The 21258-nt window shown below is 37.1% G+C and overlaps 1 protein-coding gene across 1 annotated transcript; it reads left to right on the top strand.

Annotated features, from left to right (window-relative positions):
- The first annotated feature begins 1589 nt into the window (after window positions 1-1589).
- Window positions 1590-20125, top strand: hirip3 (HIRA interacting protein 3). Its single transcript, XM_067413096.1, has 8 exons — window positions 1590-1750; window positions 2307-2427; window positions 8109-8262; window positions 8350-8943; window positions 9024-9187; window positions 11519-11669; window positions 15402-15500; window positions 19632-20125. The coding sequence occupies exons 1-8, from the start codon at window positions 1683-1685 to the stop codon at window positions 19820-19822; spliced, it is 1542 nt and encodes a 513-aa protein (XP_067269197.1). The 5' UTR covers window positions 1590-1682; the 3' UTR covers window positions 19823-20125.
- The last annotated feature ends 1133 nt before the right edge of the window (window positions 20126-21258 follow it).

Raw genomic sequence — 21258 nt, 5'->3', positions numbered from 1 at the left:
ACTGTGATGTATGCTGACTTGAGTTGTTGAGAATGATGAAAGGTACGTGGTGGACGCATCATGTTGCATAGGACTGCAACATCTTCTGCGAAACTGACCAAATGTGAGCAGCTTTTTGTTGTAGCCTTTGATAGCAGGGGGTCTAGTTTAAAACATTCTTTTTGTAACACAAAAAGAAAGCTTAACAAGTAAATATTTGTACACAACTGTGCCTCACGATTGGTACGTAAAATTTGGATGGGCATGTTAAACAATATTTATAAAACTAATATTGTTATTGTTTGAAAATCAAATGATCTAACATGAATCACATTCTGACACAGGAATGGGTTAGACGCATCAGTAGGATTGAAATGCTTCTAGCCACTTCTGCACTAAACAATGTTATAATTTTATTCAAAATCATTTCTAGACAAAGATGGCTCCTGGCATGACGACAGTAGTTACCACTAAGTTACAAACCACTTCACAAAACAATGTTTTATTAACCAATGTAAGCCATAAATGTATGCACTCACTATCCTAGAACAAAAGCACCTCCTTTATTCTGCCAATTAAACTAGTATGTGGAATGCCGTCCAAATATTGTTTTGGAATTTTAATCAAATTGAATTAATATTCAATTAACATTTTCAATAAAAATGCTTTTTGGTAAAATCCTTGTGTTTTTGAAGTTATTTTGGTTTTGTCGAAAAATATTAAATCAATAATAAAAAGTATCTGTTTAAGCTTTAAAGACGTTTAAGTCCTCTAACCTAAAATATTTAAAGCGAATTCGTGAAAGGAAAAAACACTAGCGCAAAGCCTGTTTTAGCGGACATCAGAATTTTGACTAACTGTGATGCAAGGGGGTAATCTAGCGCTCGGAAAGCGTTCCACCCCTAGGGGCTGCCATTGCTAACCAAGCCATCACCTGCTGTTAGCATCCCATTGACTCCCATTCATTTTTGAGTCACTTTGACAGTGAATAACTTTACATCTGAGACGTTTAAAGACTCCATTTGTCCATTGTTTATTTCTAAAGAAACATGACAATGTATAAAAGGCTCCATTACCTTGTATCTTACACTATCGCCCCGCAGCAGCTGTTTTTGTAAAAATAGGCTAACGATTGCGTCATAACCAACGCGACCCTGTCGCACAGTTGAGAAATTACCGTATAGACCTGAAGAGACGCTCGCAGGCAATCTTTTACTGTCTATGAGACAATCGGGGGGACGTGGAGACATGTCCTGGAGACTAGTCTGATAAAGTCAAGGGGGAAGAATGGGAAGAAGCCCATAGTGAGCCAAAAGCAACGGGAGAAAATATTTAAACAACGTGATTCAGCTTTCGCTTTCCACATCTACTAGAAGACTCACAGCTGTCAGACAGGAGGCTCACGTCACATCTACGTCGTCAAGCTCAGTCTGAGCCTGCGCAGTTCGCTCAGCCATCAGGAAGTGAGTACCCCTAGGTTGACTTCATTCTTTCGCCGTAGACGTCAATGGGAACGCTCTGTCCATTTCTTTTACTGTCTATGCTGTGATGTTATAAATATTACGTAATCGCGTCTCAGAAACTGTGCGTGATGACGTAAAACAGACGTAGCCGTGCAGAGCAAAGCGCGCCAAGAGAGGGTGTCGCGTTTAGTACGCACAGTACGCAGCGGTGTAAAAAGTGGCGCAAATGTGTAAAAAAACATGGCCAAAGAAGAGGACGCGATACGAGAGTTCGTTGTGAGACAGCTGCACAAGTGTTCGGATCTCAGGTAACGTTAAACTGCGTTTTGAAGGAAATGTCGAAATGCTGTCATTACATGTCAAAGAACGTTATGTTATGTGCAAGTCAGGGCTGAATAATAAACTAGTTCCATGAGAAATATTGTACGCAAGTCAGGTCTCACATCGTCTCCAAATAGCTAGTGAGTGATATGAAGGAAAAAGGGAACGGATTAGGAAGATATAAACGGTTGGTTAGTGTTCGTTTTTTAGTTTGAAGACGGTCACATCACATAAGATGCGCTTTAATTTGCATGTGTCGTACCAAGGACCAAGAGACACAATGATGTGTGACGCAGCTTAGGTAAAAGCATGAAGGAAATCATTATAGTTCAATAGTACAAGTGGTTTGAAAAATGTCACACAAAAATATCTCTGCCATCACATTAGTAGGACATATAACGTTAACATCCAAATGAAAGTGTGCTTGTATTTTGTTTTGTACTGAGTGTGTGAAGTGTTTGGTCATGTGACGATTTGCATGGATTTTTATTGGTCCATCAGAATTTTTATGTCTAATTTACTGTTTCTCTGCCACTTTTCAAGTACACTGACTTTAGGCATTTTGCGGAGGAGATACCTGGATAAGGTGGGTAGAGAGTCGCTCAGCACCAAGGACAGACAGTTGATGAAGAAAATTGTAGAGGAGGAACTTTTGAAGATGCAGGTGAGGAAAAGACAGTCAAGTTGTGTGATCTTACTGTCATGCATCTCGCAGACCCTTTGCAAAGCTCCACCCTTTTATTATTATTATATTGGAAACTCCAATATACTTCAAAGGAAGTCTCAGATCAAATTGAAGGCCTTGAAGTTGGCTTAAAATCATGTTTTTAAAGAAACTGTTATTCGTGTTTAACATGAGTGAGTGTTACACCTCAGGTCTTTGAGCAGTGCTGAAATGTGCTCATAAGGTGGTTAAAATTGATATGAGATTATTTCTTAATGGATAGGAATGAATTGTAATGTTACAAAGCATTTTATCTTATCAGCATGGTTTCATTAAATTAAGTTACACAGGTCATTATGATGATAAATCTTTATATCACAATGAGTAATTTTATTTCACAATAGCGTGATATCAAAATGTTATGATTTTTGTCACCAAATTCAATATCACAAATTCTAGCCTAAGTAAAATGATCTCAAGCTTACTGAAGACAAACAGTCAGTGGGTGCGTTTACATGCACACCAGTAAGCTGATAACTCCAAAAAATCAGCTTATTGAAATAATCAGTTTTCCCCGTTTACATGCAAACCAGTAAACTGACAGCGCAAGTAAACCGCGTTTACATGACTTTATTAATAAACCGGGTTATTTCCTTGAAGTGACGTTAAAAATAATAATGTCCGTATATCTGACTCTTGAGTTTTTCAAATGTTACGTCAGTTGTGATGTTAAATAAAGCGTGCACCGTGTCAGCGGGAGATGTACGGCTCATATTATCCCTTATTCAGTTATGCAGCGTTTTGACTGAACCTCTTCTAGGCTACTTCTGCTGCATGAGAAAAGAGAACACCACTTTACAATTTTCTGGGTCTTAAAAGAGTCTGCATTTGTGATATATGTCCTTATTTCATGCAAAATTACTCTTTAAAATTCTCGTTTTAGACTTCTAATTTGTGACCGGTGTTTTGTTTTGCTCTATCCTCGTGGCTTCTGCTTTTGTCATTACGCATGCATCAAGGGTTACTCTTTCACCGTAAGTTGACTTGCAACCACTGACCACCGGAAGCTCATTATTTTAGTCTATAAAGTGTTAAGTATGGATATATTTCTGTGGACTGTGGTGGAAATTCACCTATAAAGGCATCTTTACACAGCAAACGCGGCACAGAAATCGATTCTGAAGTGGGATAAAATCCCCAAAATTTGCATTTACACAGACTATTTAATCCTTCTCTGAAGCGGCATAAATGCATTTACACAGGAATTAAAATCATTTTAATTTTAACTTTACATAATAGATATTTTTATAGCTTAATGCTCTTTAAATATGTTGTTGCATTGTGAAAAGTTTTGGTGCATAGGACGGACCTGTCTGCGGTCGTTCTCCGTGGTTCTGACCAAAAGAAGAGCACGGACTCTCCACCAGGCTGCATACCCTTTCTGAGCCAATAGAGTGTAAAAGTGGTCAGGAATGTAATATTTCCCCAAAACAAAGTTTAGTTCTCAGCTCGTATAACATGAGCCCCAATATTTGACAATTCTGTTTAATTGTGAACAGAAAAACGTTACACACGTCAATCCATTACCGATGATTTTTGTTCGCTTCTTTATTAAATAGGCCTATATAGCCTACAGACAGTTAGGCTATTTAATTAAAAAATAATGTTATAGGCTAATATTTAAACATAGCCTAACTATGACATTATAGGCTACGTTTTCTTTAACCCTTTGTCCAACGAAATTAAGCGCCGGCGCATTTTGTTCCTTTATGACAGCGGGAACAACTCACTGTAAATTTTTGCCATATGCTACAGATAGTCTAGGTGATATACATATTTATAAACTTTCTACTTTTATGTCACAATTACGACAAAGGCCGTGATTTCTGGGAACATATTGTTTATGGACTTCAAAATTTCCAAACGCTGTCTTAATTCATTTTTTTATTATTAATAAAAATTGTTCAAAAGCATTTCTAAATTCAGTTAATATTTCCAAAATATTTCCTTCTCTCGCAGTTAGTAGGCTAGGCTACAACCCGACTGGGGAACGGTAATAAGCTAAATGTTCTAAATAAATATACACATAGCCTAATAATAAGGATAATTTAAAAATACACAACTTTAAATAAACTCAAATATTCTACAATGTTGCTTATAGACAAATTACAATACCATAAATGATTGAGTATATCTAGGCTATATTTCAAGTTGTTAGGTTGCACTATGCCTAAAGGAAAAATCCAAACTTCAGTCTATTTTAACGACATGTAGGACAGCAGATAGAATATATATGTGGTGTGACAAGCAGCGGGGCGAGGGACCGCGGGAGCGGGCCGGTGACGAGTGGTAATGAGTACCAGCTGCGTGACACATGGGTCTCTTCTCGCGGCCAAGGGACGGGAGCATAAAAGGAGAGGCGAAGGCAGCGGAAGACGAGAGTGGACTAGGCCTGGACTTTACGTTATGTTGAGTTTTGTTAGGTGTGTATGGGCGGGCAGTCGCCCGTGAGGGGCTGCCCGCGGTTTACTTTAGTTTTGTTTATTTTGAAATTAAAGTTTGTTAAACGTTCGCCGGTTCCCGCCTCCTTCCTTCCCATATACGAACTGTATTACAATCAGAAAATATCAAATCTAATATAAAATATCTTTCTCTCAAAGAGATTATAATAGCCTACTGGGTTGCACAGTGACGCCGACTGGGTTAAGTATTTACCGTTTCTGAGGGGAAACCAACGCAGTGCGTTGATCTGCCAGTCTCTTCAAAGGAAGATTACAAACGGCGAGCACTACAGTGGTTAGCTTGACGATGTGACTACAGAAATCTTTTACTTTAATTCCTAGATAGTTTGTCTCCAAGCTGCTTCTTGATTCTTTCGCCTAGTGAGCTTGCTGACAGGCGGTTGTCATGACAATGATGTAGTTTAAGGTGACACAAGTTCGCGTTCATTTACACTGAATTAAACCCATTTCTATGTCGCCTTTGATACTAGGGGCCGAGGTGCGTCAGACCCGGCATATTTTAAGTCTGCTTTAACGTGGCATTGCGTCTTTACACAGAATTTTGAGCAGACACAGACCCGCGTTAGACCCGCCTTATTTCGGCTGTGTAAAGATGCCTTAAGATTAAAGTCAGGCTACTCAAAATCAGGTAAATCAGATTTCTGAGAAATCATATCCCTCTTAGTCTGTCTTACAACTAAAAACATACCTTAGAGCAGCCTTTCTCAAAGTGGGTGCCGCGGCACACTGGGGTGCCCCCTGACTGTGTCAGGGGTGCCGCCAAAAAATTATGTAGGCTAAAAAAAGTTTTTTTTTAAATTACATAAATACATTCTTCTTCTTCTTAACCCTTTCACAAGTATGATCACACATTCACACATGTGATTAGAACGGTGCAATCACGTTCATTCAAATGTAAATTCAAATGTGCTTTCGCGTTAGCTTGCACTGAGCCAGAGGCAGGCGCACTCAGAGCTGTCATATATCACAACTTTTCCTGACTGAAAAAAGTTTGAGAAAGGCTGCCTTAGAGAGCTACAAAGTGAGTACTAAAAAGTATTTAATCAGTCAGATCATACATTTACATTTTTCAGCAAACAAAATACTTTTAAAATTGATTGGATAAACAAAAGGAGTTAATTATCATAAGGCCTCCCTCTTCCCTTTATCATATAAGTACATTTTCCGGTTTGTCAACATCCTAAAACAGTTGTGTCCACCTGACATGCATAATTATTTTAAATTGAAAACATCTTATCTGACTCCCTAAACATCTTAGCTTCTCCCCAGCCTAAGTGATCTTGATTGGAGAGAGTCATTATTCCCAAATTGCTTTCTCACAGAAATTGTAGATGAACTTTGAAACATAAAAAAAAAAAAAAAAGATAATATATCTGAGTTTTTCTATCAAGTGTATGACAGACAAAGTGACCCAATGCTTAGTAATAAAAATAAAAGGTAATATATATATATATCCTTGCTCATCAATCAAATTTTAGCCCTTGCAAATATGGCATAACTTTCATTGGGCAGCGACCTGCTTGAAACCTGAGCCCCCTACATTCCCCTTATTCCCCTTATTGTTCCCTTACATTCTTACGCCCTATTCGCACCTACGCTGTTTCTCGTGGGGTCTTAATGTATTTTCATCATTTACGGGGGCTAGTCTGTGATTTTATTGCTGTCCAAATCCAGAATGTCAGTGTTTTTCTCCCACCACCTTTATTAAGATCCAAAGCCAGATACCTGCTTTTTGTCAAACACCCCGGCCGTGTGGTAATTTTATTGCTGTCCGAATTCACATCACTGAGTTTAAGTATAGATCGCTTCAAAATGAACTGTTTCATTTTTGACCACTGCAGGGCACAGTATCGTTGCGCTTCGCTGTAATTTGGATGCATTTTAAAGATCTATAGCCTACACTTTTAATACCGAAATGCTGGAAAGTATATTAAAAGAATAATCTTTCATCACCTCTCAAAAGAGAAAGAGAAGAAAAACGTAAAATGATTTGAAATGGTCCGTTATTATGGCAGTAATTAAGATTATATAGGTTAAATTTGCAGCATTGTATTAATTTATAATTTCATTTTATTAAATTAAATATGATTTTATTCTTTTTATTCCAAGCATATATTTTTACTGCAGACAAATCACAACTCACTCCTCCACCATGAATAAATCCCCATCCAAATGCACAAGTTTTATCACTGAGGTGGCATGCACATTTATTTTTATGGACGTCCACATGAAAAACAGTTACCATCCGAATAGGGCTTTAGACAGTTAAAACTTATTTGAAGCATTCTCTTTTTCACTACCTCTGTCAAAAACAACATATCTTAAAAGTATTGTTTTTTTAAATTACATTTTCTCATGATTAAATTTATGTAAGGATTATATAAGGGAATCACTCATGTAAGATTAACTAAATGGATCATGTATAAGCAACAACATTGATTGAATACACATTAGGAAATAATATTTCTCAAATCAGATCAGAACAGTTGTGATGCACAATGTGGACAGTCAATAATTTAAGATCACATTCCAATCGGATACACAAATAATCGGATTTGGACTTGACATTGAGAACATATCCTGAGAGCAGTGGCTTTATGTGTGTGCGTTTGAGATGTGTCTCTTTTAGACAGTGTGAGTATATACTGAAATGAGTTCTCTTTCACTGCCATTGACATTCAGTACATTAAAATCACTTATTAATGCTTAATAAAGCTTAAGCAGTGTTTAAAAACGCATGCAAATGATATGCTTATTGTCGGCTTATTGTGTCTACCAGTATATTGCTAGTTACACAGTAACATTATAAAAAACTGGTCTGCAAACTTATGTTACTTTGATCATCTCTACTATAATCTGAATGAATACACATAATAAACTTTAAGTTTACCCTTGAGTCAGTTTTCAGTTTATTTGAGAATGACGATGGACACATTTTAAACCACAGTTTGTACTTCTCAAGATTTCTTAAAAAATATCTTGCCTCTATTTTAAGTTTCTCCACCACAACGTTTTCCCAAATGTTTTGAACTTTCCAAATACATGAAAAAGAGAGGAAAAAAAAGCTTGTCTTATAATATGATGTACATCAACAGTGTGATTTGTCAGTAACATTTAGAAGTTGAGGTTTATTGAAGAAAATATTTTTTTCTTTTTCAGGACAGCAGTGATGATGAGCCTCTAATTAAGAGTGTGAATCCGTCAAAGACCCAGAGCAAAAGGAAAAGGATTGATGATGACAACGATGATGGGGATGAAGACAATAATATGGTGGGAAAGACAAAGAGGTCACGGCTGGGAGAGTCTTCTCCAGGTATCTGTGTAGTACGTGTGGAGTTTGTCCTTGTTTTGTTTTCTCTTTGGAGTTTGTGTGAGTAACTTTATAATCTTCCTTTTCCAGATTCCCCTGACTCTGGAATAGAGAAGGCTATGAATGAGAGAGAGCAAAAAGAGGAAGAAGATGGAAATGATAAAGACACGGGTGAAGACAGTGAAGAGGAGCAAGAGAAAAAGAACATTAAGAGAAAACCACAGAATAAGAGAAGGGCCAAGCAGAGCGCTCAAGAAGAGGACAGTGACAAGAAAAAGAAAGCGAAGAAGAAAGGGAAGATGATGGCTAGAGATGAAGATGAGTTGGAGGATTCTGCTGAGGAGGAGGCCAGGAAAAAAACACAATTGAAAGAAAAGAAAAAGAAAGAGGATTCAGACAGTGGGGATAAACCAGCACAATGCGAGTCTGCGAGTGATTCTGAGGATGAAAAACTAAAGAGCAACGCAAAGACACAGAACAAAAGAAAAGATATCAGAAAAAAGAAGCCAGTAGAGAGGGATATTGTGAAAGAAGTGGAGAGGGAAGTGTTTGGGAGCAGCTCTGAAAGTGAGGAGGAGAAAAACGAAAGCAACTCGGAAAATGAAAGCACTGGAGGCAGTGAAGAGGAAAAGGATAAAATAGAGGATGCTGCTGATTTATCCTCTAAAGAGATTGAGGAAAATGGTAAGAATCCCTTAGAGGTCAAAGTGGGTTCACGTTTAAACCTTTCTACTTACATTGTTCATCTCTTCATTTCTTTACAGAGGAGAAATTAAAGGAAAATCAGAAGGAGGCAGCAGAGGACTCAGACTCTTCGTCTCTTCCCTCACTGGAGGATGAGGAGGAACCAGAGAAGGCCAAGGAGGGGGAAAAAAGCGTGACAAAGAAAAAACGCAGTGAGGATAGGGAAAACGCAACCAGAGGAAAGGCAAGATGAATTTGAGAACTCAAAAGACATAATGGCACACAAAACTTTATTTCTCTACTGTCTGTTATACTTAAGGAATTTCAAACAAGCACGAGTGCTGTTATTCTGAATATCAGCAGACAGAAGTCTTTTGTAAGATTATAAATGTCTTTACCATTTCAAATAAGTGCTGTTCTTTTGAACTTTCTATTCATCAAATAATTCTTTAAAAAAAAACACATTTTCCACATTATATTAAGCAGCAAAACTGTTTTCAACATTGATATTAAGATTTTTTTTTTTCATGAAAATTCAGCTTTGCCATCACAGCAATACATTACATTTTATATATTACGTTAAATATATTCAAATAGAAATTGTAATAACTGTAATGATATTTCACTATACTACTGTTTTTGACTGTATTTTTCATTCAAATAAATGTAGCCTTGTTGAGCTTAAGAGAATTTTTTTCAGAAACATTTAAAGGTCTTACCGACCTCAAACTTTTGAACAATATTAATATGCTCTAGATATTTAAAATGATAGATAATATATCCTGTAGTGAATTTTGTCATATTAACATTTGACATATATCACAATATTCTATTCCTGGCTAAGTATGGAAGTATGTTTCCACCACAGAATAAAGAAAATGGTAATTGTGACTTTTTCTCAGAACTGCAAGATATAAACTCAGTTGCGTGTTATAAAGTCAGAATTGCGTGGTATAAAATAGTAATTCTGAGAAAAGTTGCATGTAACAGAGTTTGTGCAGATAATGTAAAATTAAATTTCTGGACTTTCAGCACTTTTTGTTTTTAAGAACACCAATCAGACATCTCGCTCAAACATTATTAAACAATATCTTTATTATCTTTTAAATTTTACAAATGGTAAATAAAGAAATACAAATATACTAATAAAACAAAATTTTACAAATAAAATTGCAGCGAAGTATGCAATGATTGGCACAGAAGAGCAAACGGAAGGAGGGTGTAAACTTCTAAGTTTCTTATTAAAAGATTAAATAATCTTTCTTAAATAAAGATTCTTATTAAAAGATGTAATAAGAGAAGAAAACATTTCAAAGGATTTCATTTGTTAAATGTAGTGCATTTCAATATAACTAATTACAAAGTTATTATATTGCAATCTAATGACTTGTTTATATTATTAATATTTATTTTTAATAATATTTTATATTATAATGTTGGTGTATTTGGTATGGTGGGGGTCAATCAACAACTTCAGTGCAATAAACATATGCAAGGGACTGACTTTAACAGTGAGCTAGTGGATCGTTCATTAAGAAAATGTACATATTAAACATTGTTATGAGAAATCCCCTTAGCTATTGAAAGGATACTGGTCTCCATCCCCATGAATACATTATTGATCTGAAGAATGAAAGCTGTATCGTACTCTGAAATATATGAGTAATATAATGCTTATAGCCATGTGAAATGACTCCTTAATCAGATGACTGCAGCTTTAATTTTGCGTGAAAATATTGTATTTGTGTTAGAGAAAATGAAACACTAATTTTATATTGTCTTTTAATAATTTGAGTACTTTTTCATAAATATGGCTCTTTTTTTCAGGATTTGAATATAAAAATAAAATTCAAGTACTTGAAGTACCTTGTACGAACCCTGGTGTAATAAAGTCAGAATTGTGAGATATAAAGTAACAATTGCAAGAATGTGAGCAGACTTTTTTCCTCTTAGAAACTGACTTGATAAATTGTAATTGCATTATATCTCAGAATTCTCTGAAAAAAAGGCAGAATTGCACGTTTAAATCTCAAAATGATGACTTGCTTGCAAGTTTCGCAATTACCTTTTTAATTTTTTTTTATCCTGTTGCGGAAACACTTTCATAGCTAAATGTGTAAATAAGTATTCTAATGTGTTTGTTATGGTTAGTGCCTTTACAGACCAAGTAGTGACCTTTAGCGCTCATATGTCTGCATTCATTGTCTCTGAGGCAAGTAGTTTCTAATTCGATATGGATTAACATAAAGAAATTACTCCCAACATCTCCAAACAACTACAATGGCAGACACCAGTGGAAAGTTGTGTAATCTAACAACATACACATAGAGATGGGTTTATTGTGTGAGAGTTTGTGGATTATTTCAAGCTACTTCTGCATTTAATGTTTATTTGTAACAACCCGAAATGCTCAGATTGACAATGTATTTACATTTGGTTGTATTTTACACCAAATGTGTTTATAAATGGTTAGAAAAATGTTCCCCTTATTAAACCTAAATATGATACTTAGACATGATTGTATTACTAAAATAGTGTTTATAATAACTGATTTTATTCTTTTTTTCACCATCAGGATGAAGAGAATAAGGCTGTGTCCAGGCTGAAGCGTTACATCGCCCTCTGTGGTGTGAGACGTAACTACAAGAAGCTGTTAGACGGCTGCCGATCAGTAAAGGCAAAGGTGGCTGTCCTGAAAAAAGAGCTGGAGGAGCTGGGTGTGGAAGGTTAGTGTGTATGTGTGAACACACGGGGGAGCACGCACACAATCAAACCTCTCTAAGACTCCTTTTTACTTGTAAATTCTGCATGTTCTGCATGTCTCTGTGTAAATGAGTGGTGCCATTTTGTCTGCTACACATACATAAACATGCTTGTGGTGTTCTCAGTGTCTTGCTAAATGAAATGAGTGTTCACTTCAAGAGCATTTAATTTAATTTGATAAAACTATTGTCAGGTACACAGAAACATAAAGGTCATCATGACAACCTAAATTAAATGTTTATGACAGAAATATATTAGTTTTGTACATTATAAGTACTTCTCAAATTAGTAGGAATAATATATATATATATATATATACTTTTTTTTTTTTTTTAAAGAAATATAAAGCTATATAACATTTGTGTATGTTGTTTTTTCGTTTTTTGTTTAAATAGTAAACATCTATTGTGCACAACTTTTCACTTAAAGGGGGGGTGAAATGCTGTTTCATGCATACTGAGCTTTTTCCACTGTTAAAGACTTGGATTCCCATCCTAAACATAGACAAAGTTTCAAAAACTAATGTTGGACGTTTGATGGAGTATTTCTGTGTCAAAAATACTCCTTCCGGTTTCTCACAAGTTTCGGCGAGTTTTTTTCGAGTATGGGTCTACTTGACGTTAAATAGAGCGGAAGGTCCTTGTATGGGCCGTACGGGCTCTTCTCCCGGTAGGGTGCGCGCGCGCGTGACTAGAGCACGCTGTAAACAGTCTCTCAGCTGCAGATCCAGTCGTCCGTGAACGGCGCCGCGCTCCACTTTATTCCTATGGGTGACGTCGAGCGACTTCAACTCTTCAGCACAGCATTCCGGGAAGGCAGCGCTGCATTTGAACCGATTTGAACGCAGAAATGACGGGAAGCTTGACAACATCGTTTCAGTTGCGTCTCAAAATGGATTTACACGCCACTGCTGTCACAGGACTTTACCAAATCATACCAAAGAAGTGTGTTTCTGACGGAGCGGTCCCAGCGATAAAGCTTCGACGGTGAGTTAACTTAAACTGCTTCAAATGTCTCTGCTATTGGCTACCGTCGCATGAGTAAACATCAGTAAACGACACGATCGCGTGCTTCGTCATTCAAATGCGCTAACGGTTACTCCATTGTTGTTCTCTGTATAACGTTACAGTATTCTGACGTGCAAAACCGTTTTGCTTGCTACTTCTAAGGTCTAGTCGCATACAATAGTCCATAAACCGAATCATGTCCTCATACTCTGCGAGTAAACACACAGAAATGTGGAGAGGCCATTAAATACAGTAACTTGCATACCACAGAGACGGACGTCCTGCTGTTGCCGTTTCTCCTGTTCAATTTATTTCTCCCTCAGATTTGATTGTGGATCATTATCTGTATTAGCTGAGATAGATGGGTTTCTCCACGCTTGAGGACGTCACCGCTTTGTTTGCACTCGTCATTCTTTAGCTCCGCCCACACGATACGCCTCCAGGCGCTCGGTTTTTTCCGGAAAGACTCGGTACAGCCTATATTTCTTTTATAAATATGATAAAACTAAAGACTTTTCGGAGATATGAAGGATGCAATACTACTCTATAGGTACTCAAGATTGACATGAGATTGACTGAAACTGAGTGTTTCACCCCCCCTTTAAAAGGAATTGTCAAATTTTCATCTGTTTACTAGGGGTGTAATGGTACACGTATTCGTACTAAACCATTTCGGCACAGGACTTCCAGTACGGTGCATGTGTGTTTACAAAATGCAATCTTTAGCTGTAGGCTTGTTTTACGCGCAGAACATACTTTAGTCCGAGTTCCCACACAAAATATTAAGTATTCTGTCCATTTTATAAAAAAATTCTAAAAATAAATGCCTTTTTGACGCTCTTCAATGTGATAGAACATTGTATAGGTGTGGCGCGAGTGAGCGCAATCCTCACTTCCTAGTCAAAGAATAAACACGAATCAAACATCTGAAGGTACAGTGAGAAAATAAGTATTTGAACACCCTGCTATTTTGCAAGTTCTCCCACTTAGAAATCATGGAGGGGTCTGAAATTGTCATCGTAGGTGCATGTCCACTGTGAGAGACATAATCTACAAAAAAAAAAATCCAGAGATCACAATTTCAGACCCCTCCATGATTTCTAAGTGCGAGAACATGCAAAATAGCAGAGTATTCAAATACTTATTTTCCTCACTGTATGTTGAGGATACATTACAACTTACTGAAACGTATCAATGGCGGAAATACATGAATAAAACAGCTTGTAAACAATGTCACTTAGCATTTTCCTCAGGCAAGTCATTGAGTGTCCGCAGCAGTTCACAAGAGAAATTAACTCTTTCGCTAAATATATGCACTATGTTAGCATAAATATTCATTATATTCCAATTAACCGGTTACTGATGTCTTTATTATTTAATTTATGTTTAGATAAATCTGTCATGATTATATTTCAACAACGAATTTGAGAATAAAACGATTGTATTTGTTAGATTTAGAAGTTAATGTAAAAACTGCCTTATGTGAACTTTACATGTTTGCATAAAATGTTATTTGAGTGTTGATTGTTATTTCTAAAAAATAAATGCTTTTTGGATCTAGTCCAGTTCAGTGTTTGGCTGACCCTACGGCCTTTCCCATTTGCTTGCATTGTTTGTTCCTCAGTAACCATGATATTTGTTTGTAAAGATTATTATTACTTTATGACATGTAATCCTACATATTCTTACACTAGCTATATCACACATCCACCTTTGTAACTAACATTTATTTTGAATTGCTTTCCTTGATTCATTCAATTTTATTGCAGAAGGCAATGGTAACATCAGCATAGGCTACAAAAAATAAACAATACAATAAAATAATAAAAGAAAGATGCAAATGAAATAAACTGCTTTACATTTTCCATGTAAAGTATAGATATGCCTAAAAGCAGCATTAAAGTAAGAAATGGAATAATCACATGGAAAAATAAAACTGCATACATAGTCTATTCTTCACTGTATGACTTCACTGATTCTTTTATTAGCTATAATGCAGATATTTACATTTACTTTAGACAAAACCACCTGTTTATGTGAAACTTGTGTGTTTTTGACACTTTAAAATAAATGGAGTAAGACAATAAAGATTGAATGATACTATCGTTTATTTAATGCGCTGTGACAGCTGGCTTCTGTGCGTGCGCTTCAGGTATGTGCTCGTTACACCATTTTAAAGGTGTGTGCGCTTTTTAAAGGTGTGTGCGTTACACCATTTTTAAGGTGTGTATGCTCGTTACACCATTTTAAACTGGCAAGGCGCGCAGGCGTCTCAGTTCGGAAGCAGTTGAAATTGCAATAAACAAGTGTATGTTATGAACGAATAATTTGTAGAGATTAGTCAGAAGAATCAGCCGCGATGAACAGCCGATTTGTACGGAGGCATCTGATGACCAAACTACATTGGAATTCGCAAACAGAAAAAAAAATAAGCCCAGAGTGGTTTGTGTTCAGACTGCGTGTTTTTAGCGCACCGTACCATAAGATGAGATCGAACCGTACCCAGACCACCTCCCGCGATGGTCTTGGCTTGGTTTGCTTTAAAGGGGTCTGAGATTGTTAGGAGTGTGCACATATGGGCCAAAAATCATGCAAACCGTGCTTGGACCCCTGAAAAGGACCAAGTGTGAAAACACCCTTATAAAGAATTCTTGTACATTTTTATTACCCATGAAATATGTGTTCTAGGTCAGCCCTCCATAGAGAAGTGTAAGAAAGCTCGACTAAAGAGAGAAGAAGCACAGGAACTGGCTGAGCTGGACATCAGCAACATCATCACCACTCAGGGTAAAGACACTTGATTCTGGATCTCTAGGATTCCCATGTGCATGAATACCTGGAAATCAGGGAAATTTAAAGGGGTCATATAATGCCATTTTTATACAAGTTAATATGATTCTTTAGTGTCTTAATGAAAACTTTGTAATATACTTTAATTAAAAATTCTCATTAGTATTGTAAGAAAACACAATTTTTACCTGGTCAAAAACAGCTGTTTTCACCAAGCCATTTCAGTGCATACCGCTTTAAATAACAAATGACCCGCCCCTCTGTTCTGCGGCCCGGTGCGAGGAGTGTTGCCATTGACAACAGTAGAGGCGAAACGTGAGTCCCTGAGGACAGATCAAACCGTAAAAAAGATCTGTGCAGCAGTATCAATTTTAACCGGAGTCTGACCCAGGACAAGACGATAAGCTCCAACGAAATTCGACATTTAAGGCTAACAGGACGTTTCTGAATGGTTGGTTAACGTAATGTCACTGATCTGTCTTTATGTACTGGCAGGGTAATGTTAGCCCGAATGCTGTCTTTACTGATGTATACATTAGTTCATTGTAATAACACAATTTTTTTTGGACCGTAACAGACACCGTTATGAACCATCTACATAATTAACCTTAGTGTTACCACATCCACGTTAACTTTAAAACCAGCATACACAGTTTGTAATAACACAATAACCATAACCAGGGTGTCCGCGGGGTTTTAAAAAGTATTAAAAAGTGATAAATCAAAATTGTCAAATTTAAGGCCATTAAAGGTGTTAAATGTGGTCTCAGAGGTATTATTTTTTTCAAATTAGGTATTATTTTTTCAGACTATCAGGTGTCCTATTCTGATTGAAATTCTATCTGCGTTCGCGTTAGTTCGTTTAAATATGGGCTTTAGCATATCTGGGCACATAATCAAAGATCTTTCGTCTCCGTCTCGGCGTATGTTTGATGCTGACGTCATATTCAGTGGTCGTTCGGCATCATCTCAGAACACTGCGCGCTCAACAGAAGTGGCTGGCTTACGGTTTATTTTAGACTTGCTTCAAGGCATATCTTCAACGACTATCCTCATAAGAGCAATCTTAAATGATTTATATAAAGTCTAAAATGAACAAAAAGAGTTGTGAGAGAATGAGGCGCGATCCATAGACGGTATATAAACAGTGAGATCCGCGTGTCTGTCTGCTCTTAAAGGGGCAGCAGCCAATAAAGCTTCCTGTCAGTAAAGTTAAAGGGGGGGTGAAATGCTGTTTCATGCATACTGACTTGGAATCCCATACTAAACATAGACAAAGTTTCAAAAGTTAAGGTGGACGTTTGATGGGAGTATTTCTTTGTCAAAAATACTACTTCCGGTTAGTCATAAGTTTCGGCAAGTTTTTTGAGATCATGCGTCCCCTTTGACGTTAATGGGGGCGGAATTTCCTTGTATGGGCCTTACGGACAATTCTACCGGAAGCGCGTGAGAGAGAGCGAGGGAGAGAGCGAAAGCAACAGCCTACGCCCATCAAAGCGCTGGCTTGTAGGATGCTGGACAGGTGACAATTACACATAGCACATAACAATGTCACCAAAAAAGTGCGTTTTTGGTTGCCAGACCAAGACAGTCCTGCACAGATTCTCCAAAACCCCGCGTTAAGGCAACAGTGGATGTAATTTGCTTTTCCGGATCAGCAACTGAGTTGCGCGAATGTTTATATCTGTTCGCTGCATTTCGGTGCCGACTGTTTCATAAACAAGGCCCAGCTCGACGCCGGCTTTTCCCAATCGCCTAATGCTGAATGATGGAGCAGTCCCAACGTTAGAAGGGTGAGTGAGACTGCTTCAAATGTCTGTTTTTTTTTTAGTCCGCTTACTGTCTACACAAACCACGCGTAAACACACAAACACACGTGCACAACTGCACTTCCCACATGTACACCTTCAAAGACAAAAATACGACGATATAATTCAAGTATAAATATGTAAATAACACAAGCCGCTAAGCATATTATATAGTTAGTGTATAACTTGTAACTTACCACATACAGACGTCCTGCTCTAGTCGTTTTTGCTGCTGCTCCTGTTCAACTGCAGCCTCTGGGTCTGATTCCGGATCATAGATGTATGGCTGTATCTGATTAAAAGCCATATTTTTATTTTGAATAAAGTTTTTTTCCCGCTGTTAGGGATGCACTCGACTCAGCACACAGCGCGCTGCTGCACACGTCATTATTTAGCTCCGCTCACACGACACGCCCCCACCCGCTCGGCTTTTTTCGGAAAGACTCGGAACAGCGCATCTTTCTTATATAATTATTAAAAAAATAAAGACTTTTCGGAGATATGCAGGATGCAATGCTACTCTATAGGTACTCAAGATTGACATGACACTGACTGAAACTGAGTGTTTCACCCCCCCTTTAAAGAACAAAGGGAACAGAGAAAAGGACTCGCTGCTCTTGACTAAATAACTTTTGTAGCTTTAATAAGGATTAACTATTTAATTAATAGTTTATGCAGTGCAGACTGCATATAACTTTGATAACTTTATTAAATGTCTGTATATTTTCTAACTGTTAAAACAGGAAGGGCAGGAGTAAACATATTATGGGTTTATGTTAGCATTGTTTTAAGTTTACTTAAATTAAAAACTGTTAAAAAATGTAATGAATGTATAAAAAAAATCAGTAGCTGTATTAATATCAGTAATACTGACCTTCATTCATAAAAAGATGCCATTTAAACAAGTATTTAAAATATACTGTCTTTATGTTGTTTCTACATTAATTTGATTAACTGTGAAATTATTATATTAAAAAATATATTAAAAACGTACAAAAACATTTCTTTTTTATTGTGATTAATCACAGAAAAATGTGTGATTAATCTTGTTAAAGTTTTTAATCGATTGACAGCTCTAGTTTTTAGTATTTTGTTAAATTAAACAACTTATCACAGCTATAGAAATGTAATATTTGGTTAAGGTTTTATTGTTGGAAAAAAAAAAACTAAATAATTTAATTGCTGAATTACCAATTATTAATTGAAATCAGATGTGTATGCAGTAATGCTTCTCCTTAACCAACCTTTGTGAATGTTCAGATGTATTTTACTGTGTCTGAATGATAACTTAATACAGATTTCCTCCTGGTGTCGATTCTAAATCTATTCTTTTTTTGTATGTTATATATGTCAAAATCTGTGTAAATAATAGAAAGGCCGCTGATTAACACTTGCAATTCAGTGTTGTGATGGTTTTAAAAAATATTCTGAAGGTAGTAAAAAAGGTATTAAAAAGTAGTAAATTTAACTTAAGGATTGCTGTATATACCCTGATAACGCGTTGTTCATTATAAATGTGTTATTATGAATTATATTGAGAACGTCATGCATAGAAAGCATGCCGTAATTTAATTTACCCTGTGAACTTTAGCTGCATTCATTGTAAAGTGTGCAAACGTTTCAAACTACACTCACTTCTTCTGGAGGTGCAGCAGGAACACGGCAGATCTGAATCCTTTATTCAGGAGCAGCTTCTTAGCAAAACCTGCTTCATACTAACCGTCGGTTATAAAGCAGTCTGCTGAGAAATGCTACAGTTCACACAGACATAAAAGCATTGACAAAAAACAAAACTCAGCCGCTGCGTCTTCAGCGGTTTGGATTTAGGAACATCAGAATGACTGCTGTGTTCATTATTACACTCAAGAACAGAACACCACAATCGCTTAGACTTTAGCCATTCTGCTCCAGCGTCTCAACTTATACAATGGCGGATATGACGACTACAGCTTGAGCTCACTCAGGGCGGGTCTGAGATGAAACGCTGCTGTCAATCAACAGTCGAAGACAATACATTGGAATTCGCAAACAGAAAAAAAAAGTAAGCCCAGAGCGGTTTGTGTTCAGACAGCGTGTTTTTGACAGCTCGATTTGAGACAGGGGAAAATATATAAGGAGATTAAAAATAAATAAAAAACACTTGATGGATTTTTATCATTATAGGATGGTTGTGTACAGGCACTGCAACACACATTTCCATACAATCAGCTTGTAAAAGTGCATGTACTATTATATGACCTCTTTATGATTGTGATTTATTTAAATTTATTTATTACCCTGTTCAGCCCTAAACCTAATGAAATGACCCTTTGTTCATTAGGACGTCCCAAAAGGAGAGCAGCAACTGCAGCATGGCCCCCTGCACAAAATGCCTCTCCCCCCTCTGCCTATAAACGTGTTGTGGACTCAGACTCGGATAGTGGGGAGAGCCACACAAACATGGGCCGCAAGAGAGGAGCAGCCTGGGGCAACCTGCAGGGAATCATCAGTGATGATGGGGAGAGCGATTAGATGGAAAGTGCCTTGTTCCTACAATCTGTTCCAGCATTTTACAGTGCATTCCATAAATTCACCTGCTCTCTATTTGACAACAAACTGTTTAAAATAAACAGTTAATCAGTTTGTACCTTGGCAAAGGAATTTTATGTGCACATCCTCTATGATTGCAGGATGTTTGGATTTCCTTCCGATATGTTTGTTCTCTACCTTCATGCGTTTTATAATTGTTAGTTTGTACTTTGAAGTATATTTAAGTGTTCCAAGTGTGTAGTATGAGGTTCATGCAGCTTTGAAAATAAAATAATGTATATTGAATTTTTTACCTTCTCCCATGTCTTTTTTTACAGACTTGGTGTAAATTCTCTCAGAAATGTGCTTTGACACAATGAACACAAAAAAATAACATCCACACAATGAATTCTTGCATTCTTTGTTTTGATTGTGTTTATAGTAAGTGACTAGTACATGCTTATTTGAACACCTGTCTATCAGCTAGAATTCTGACCATCAAAGACCTGTTAGTCTGCCGTTAAAATATCCACCCACTCCATTTCTTATCCTAAATTAGATGCACCTGCTTGAGGTCTTTAGCTGCATAAAGACACCCGTCCACCCCAAACAATCAGTAAGAATCCAACTACTAACATGGCCAAGACCAAAGAGCTGTCCAAAGACACTAGAGACAAAATTGTACACCTCCACAAAGCTTGAAAGGGCTACGGGGAAATTGCCAAGCAGCTTGGTAAAAAAAGGTCCACATTTGGAGCAATCATTAGAAAATGGAAGAAGCTAAACATGACGTGTCAATCTCCCTCGGACTGGGGCTCCATGCAAGATCTCACCTCATGGGGTCTCACTGATCCTAAGAAAGGTGATAAATCAGCCCAGAACTACACAGGAGGAGCTGGTCAATGACCTGAAAAGAGCTGGGACCACCGTTTCCAAGGTTACTGTTGGTAAAACAGTCATGTATTAAAGGTGCCCTAGAATGATTTGAAACAATATGTTAAATTGTTCTCTGATGTCTGCATAGAGTGTATGTGGCTTATTTAAGGGCAAAGAGTGTCCAGATACAGTTTTACAGGTCCATTTACAACCCTTTAAATTGTCCCTAGGATAATGCTCTGTTTTTGCATTATTTAGAAGAGTCATGGATATTAATGTTGAGCTCTGTTTTGATTGGCTTATTTTAGCAGCTCACAGCAGTTCAGTGAAGCGGCTTATGAGTCCTGACCGTCCTGACGGTCCTGACAGAACACAGACCGAGTGAATGACACTTTAAGCAAAAAAAATCTCAAATGAAGATTGCTAAAATGCAGTGAAGGGGGGGATTCTGAAATCCACTGCCGCTTCATTATACCTGTATATATTTATATCCTATAACTTCATAATCAAAACCTTAATTAATATTCATCTTCCTATATTACCTATAATATTATAATGATTCT

Source organism: Pseudorasbora parva, chromosome 2, assembly GCF_024679245.1.
Source record: "Pseudorasbora parva isolate DD20220531a chromosome 2, ASM2467924v1, whole genome shotgun sequence".
In the NCBI taxonomy this organism is placed as follows: Eukaryota; Metazoa; Chordata; class Actinopteri; order Cypriniformes; family Gobionidae; genus Pseudorasbora; species Pseudorasbora parva.
This window is presented reverse-complemented; position numbering and strand designations above follow the sequence as displayed.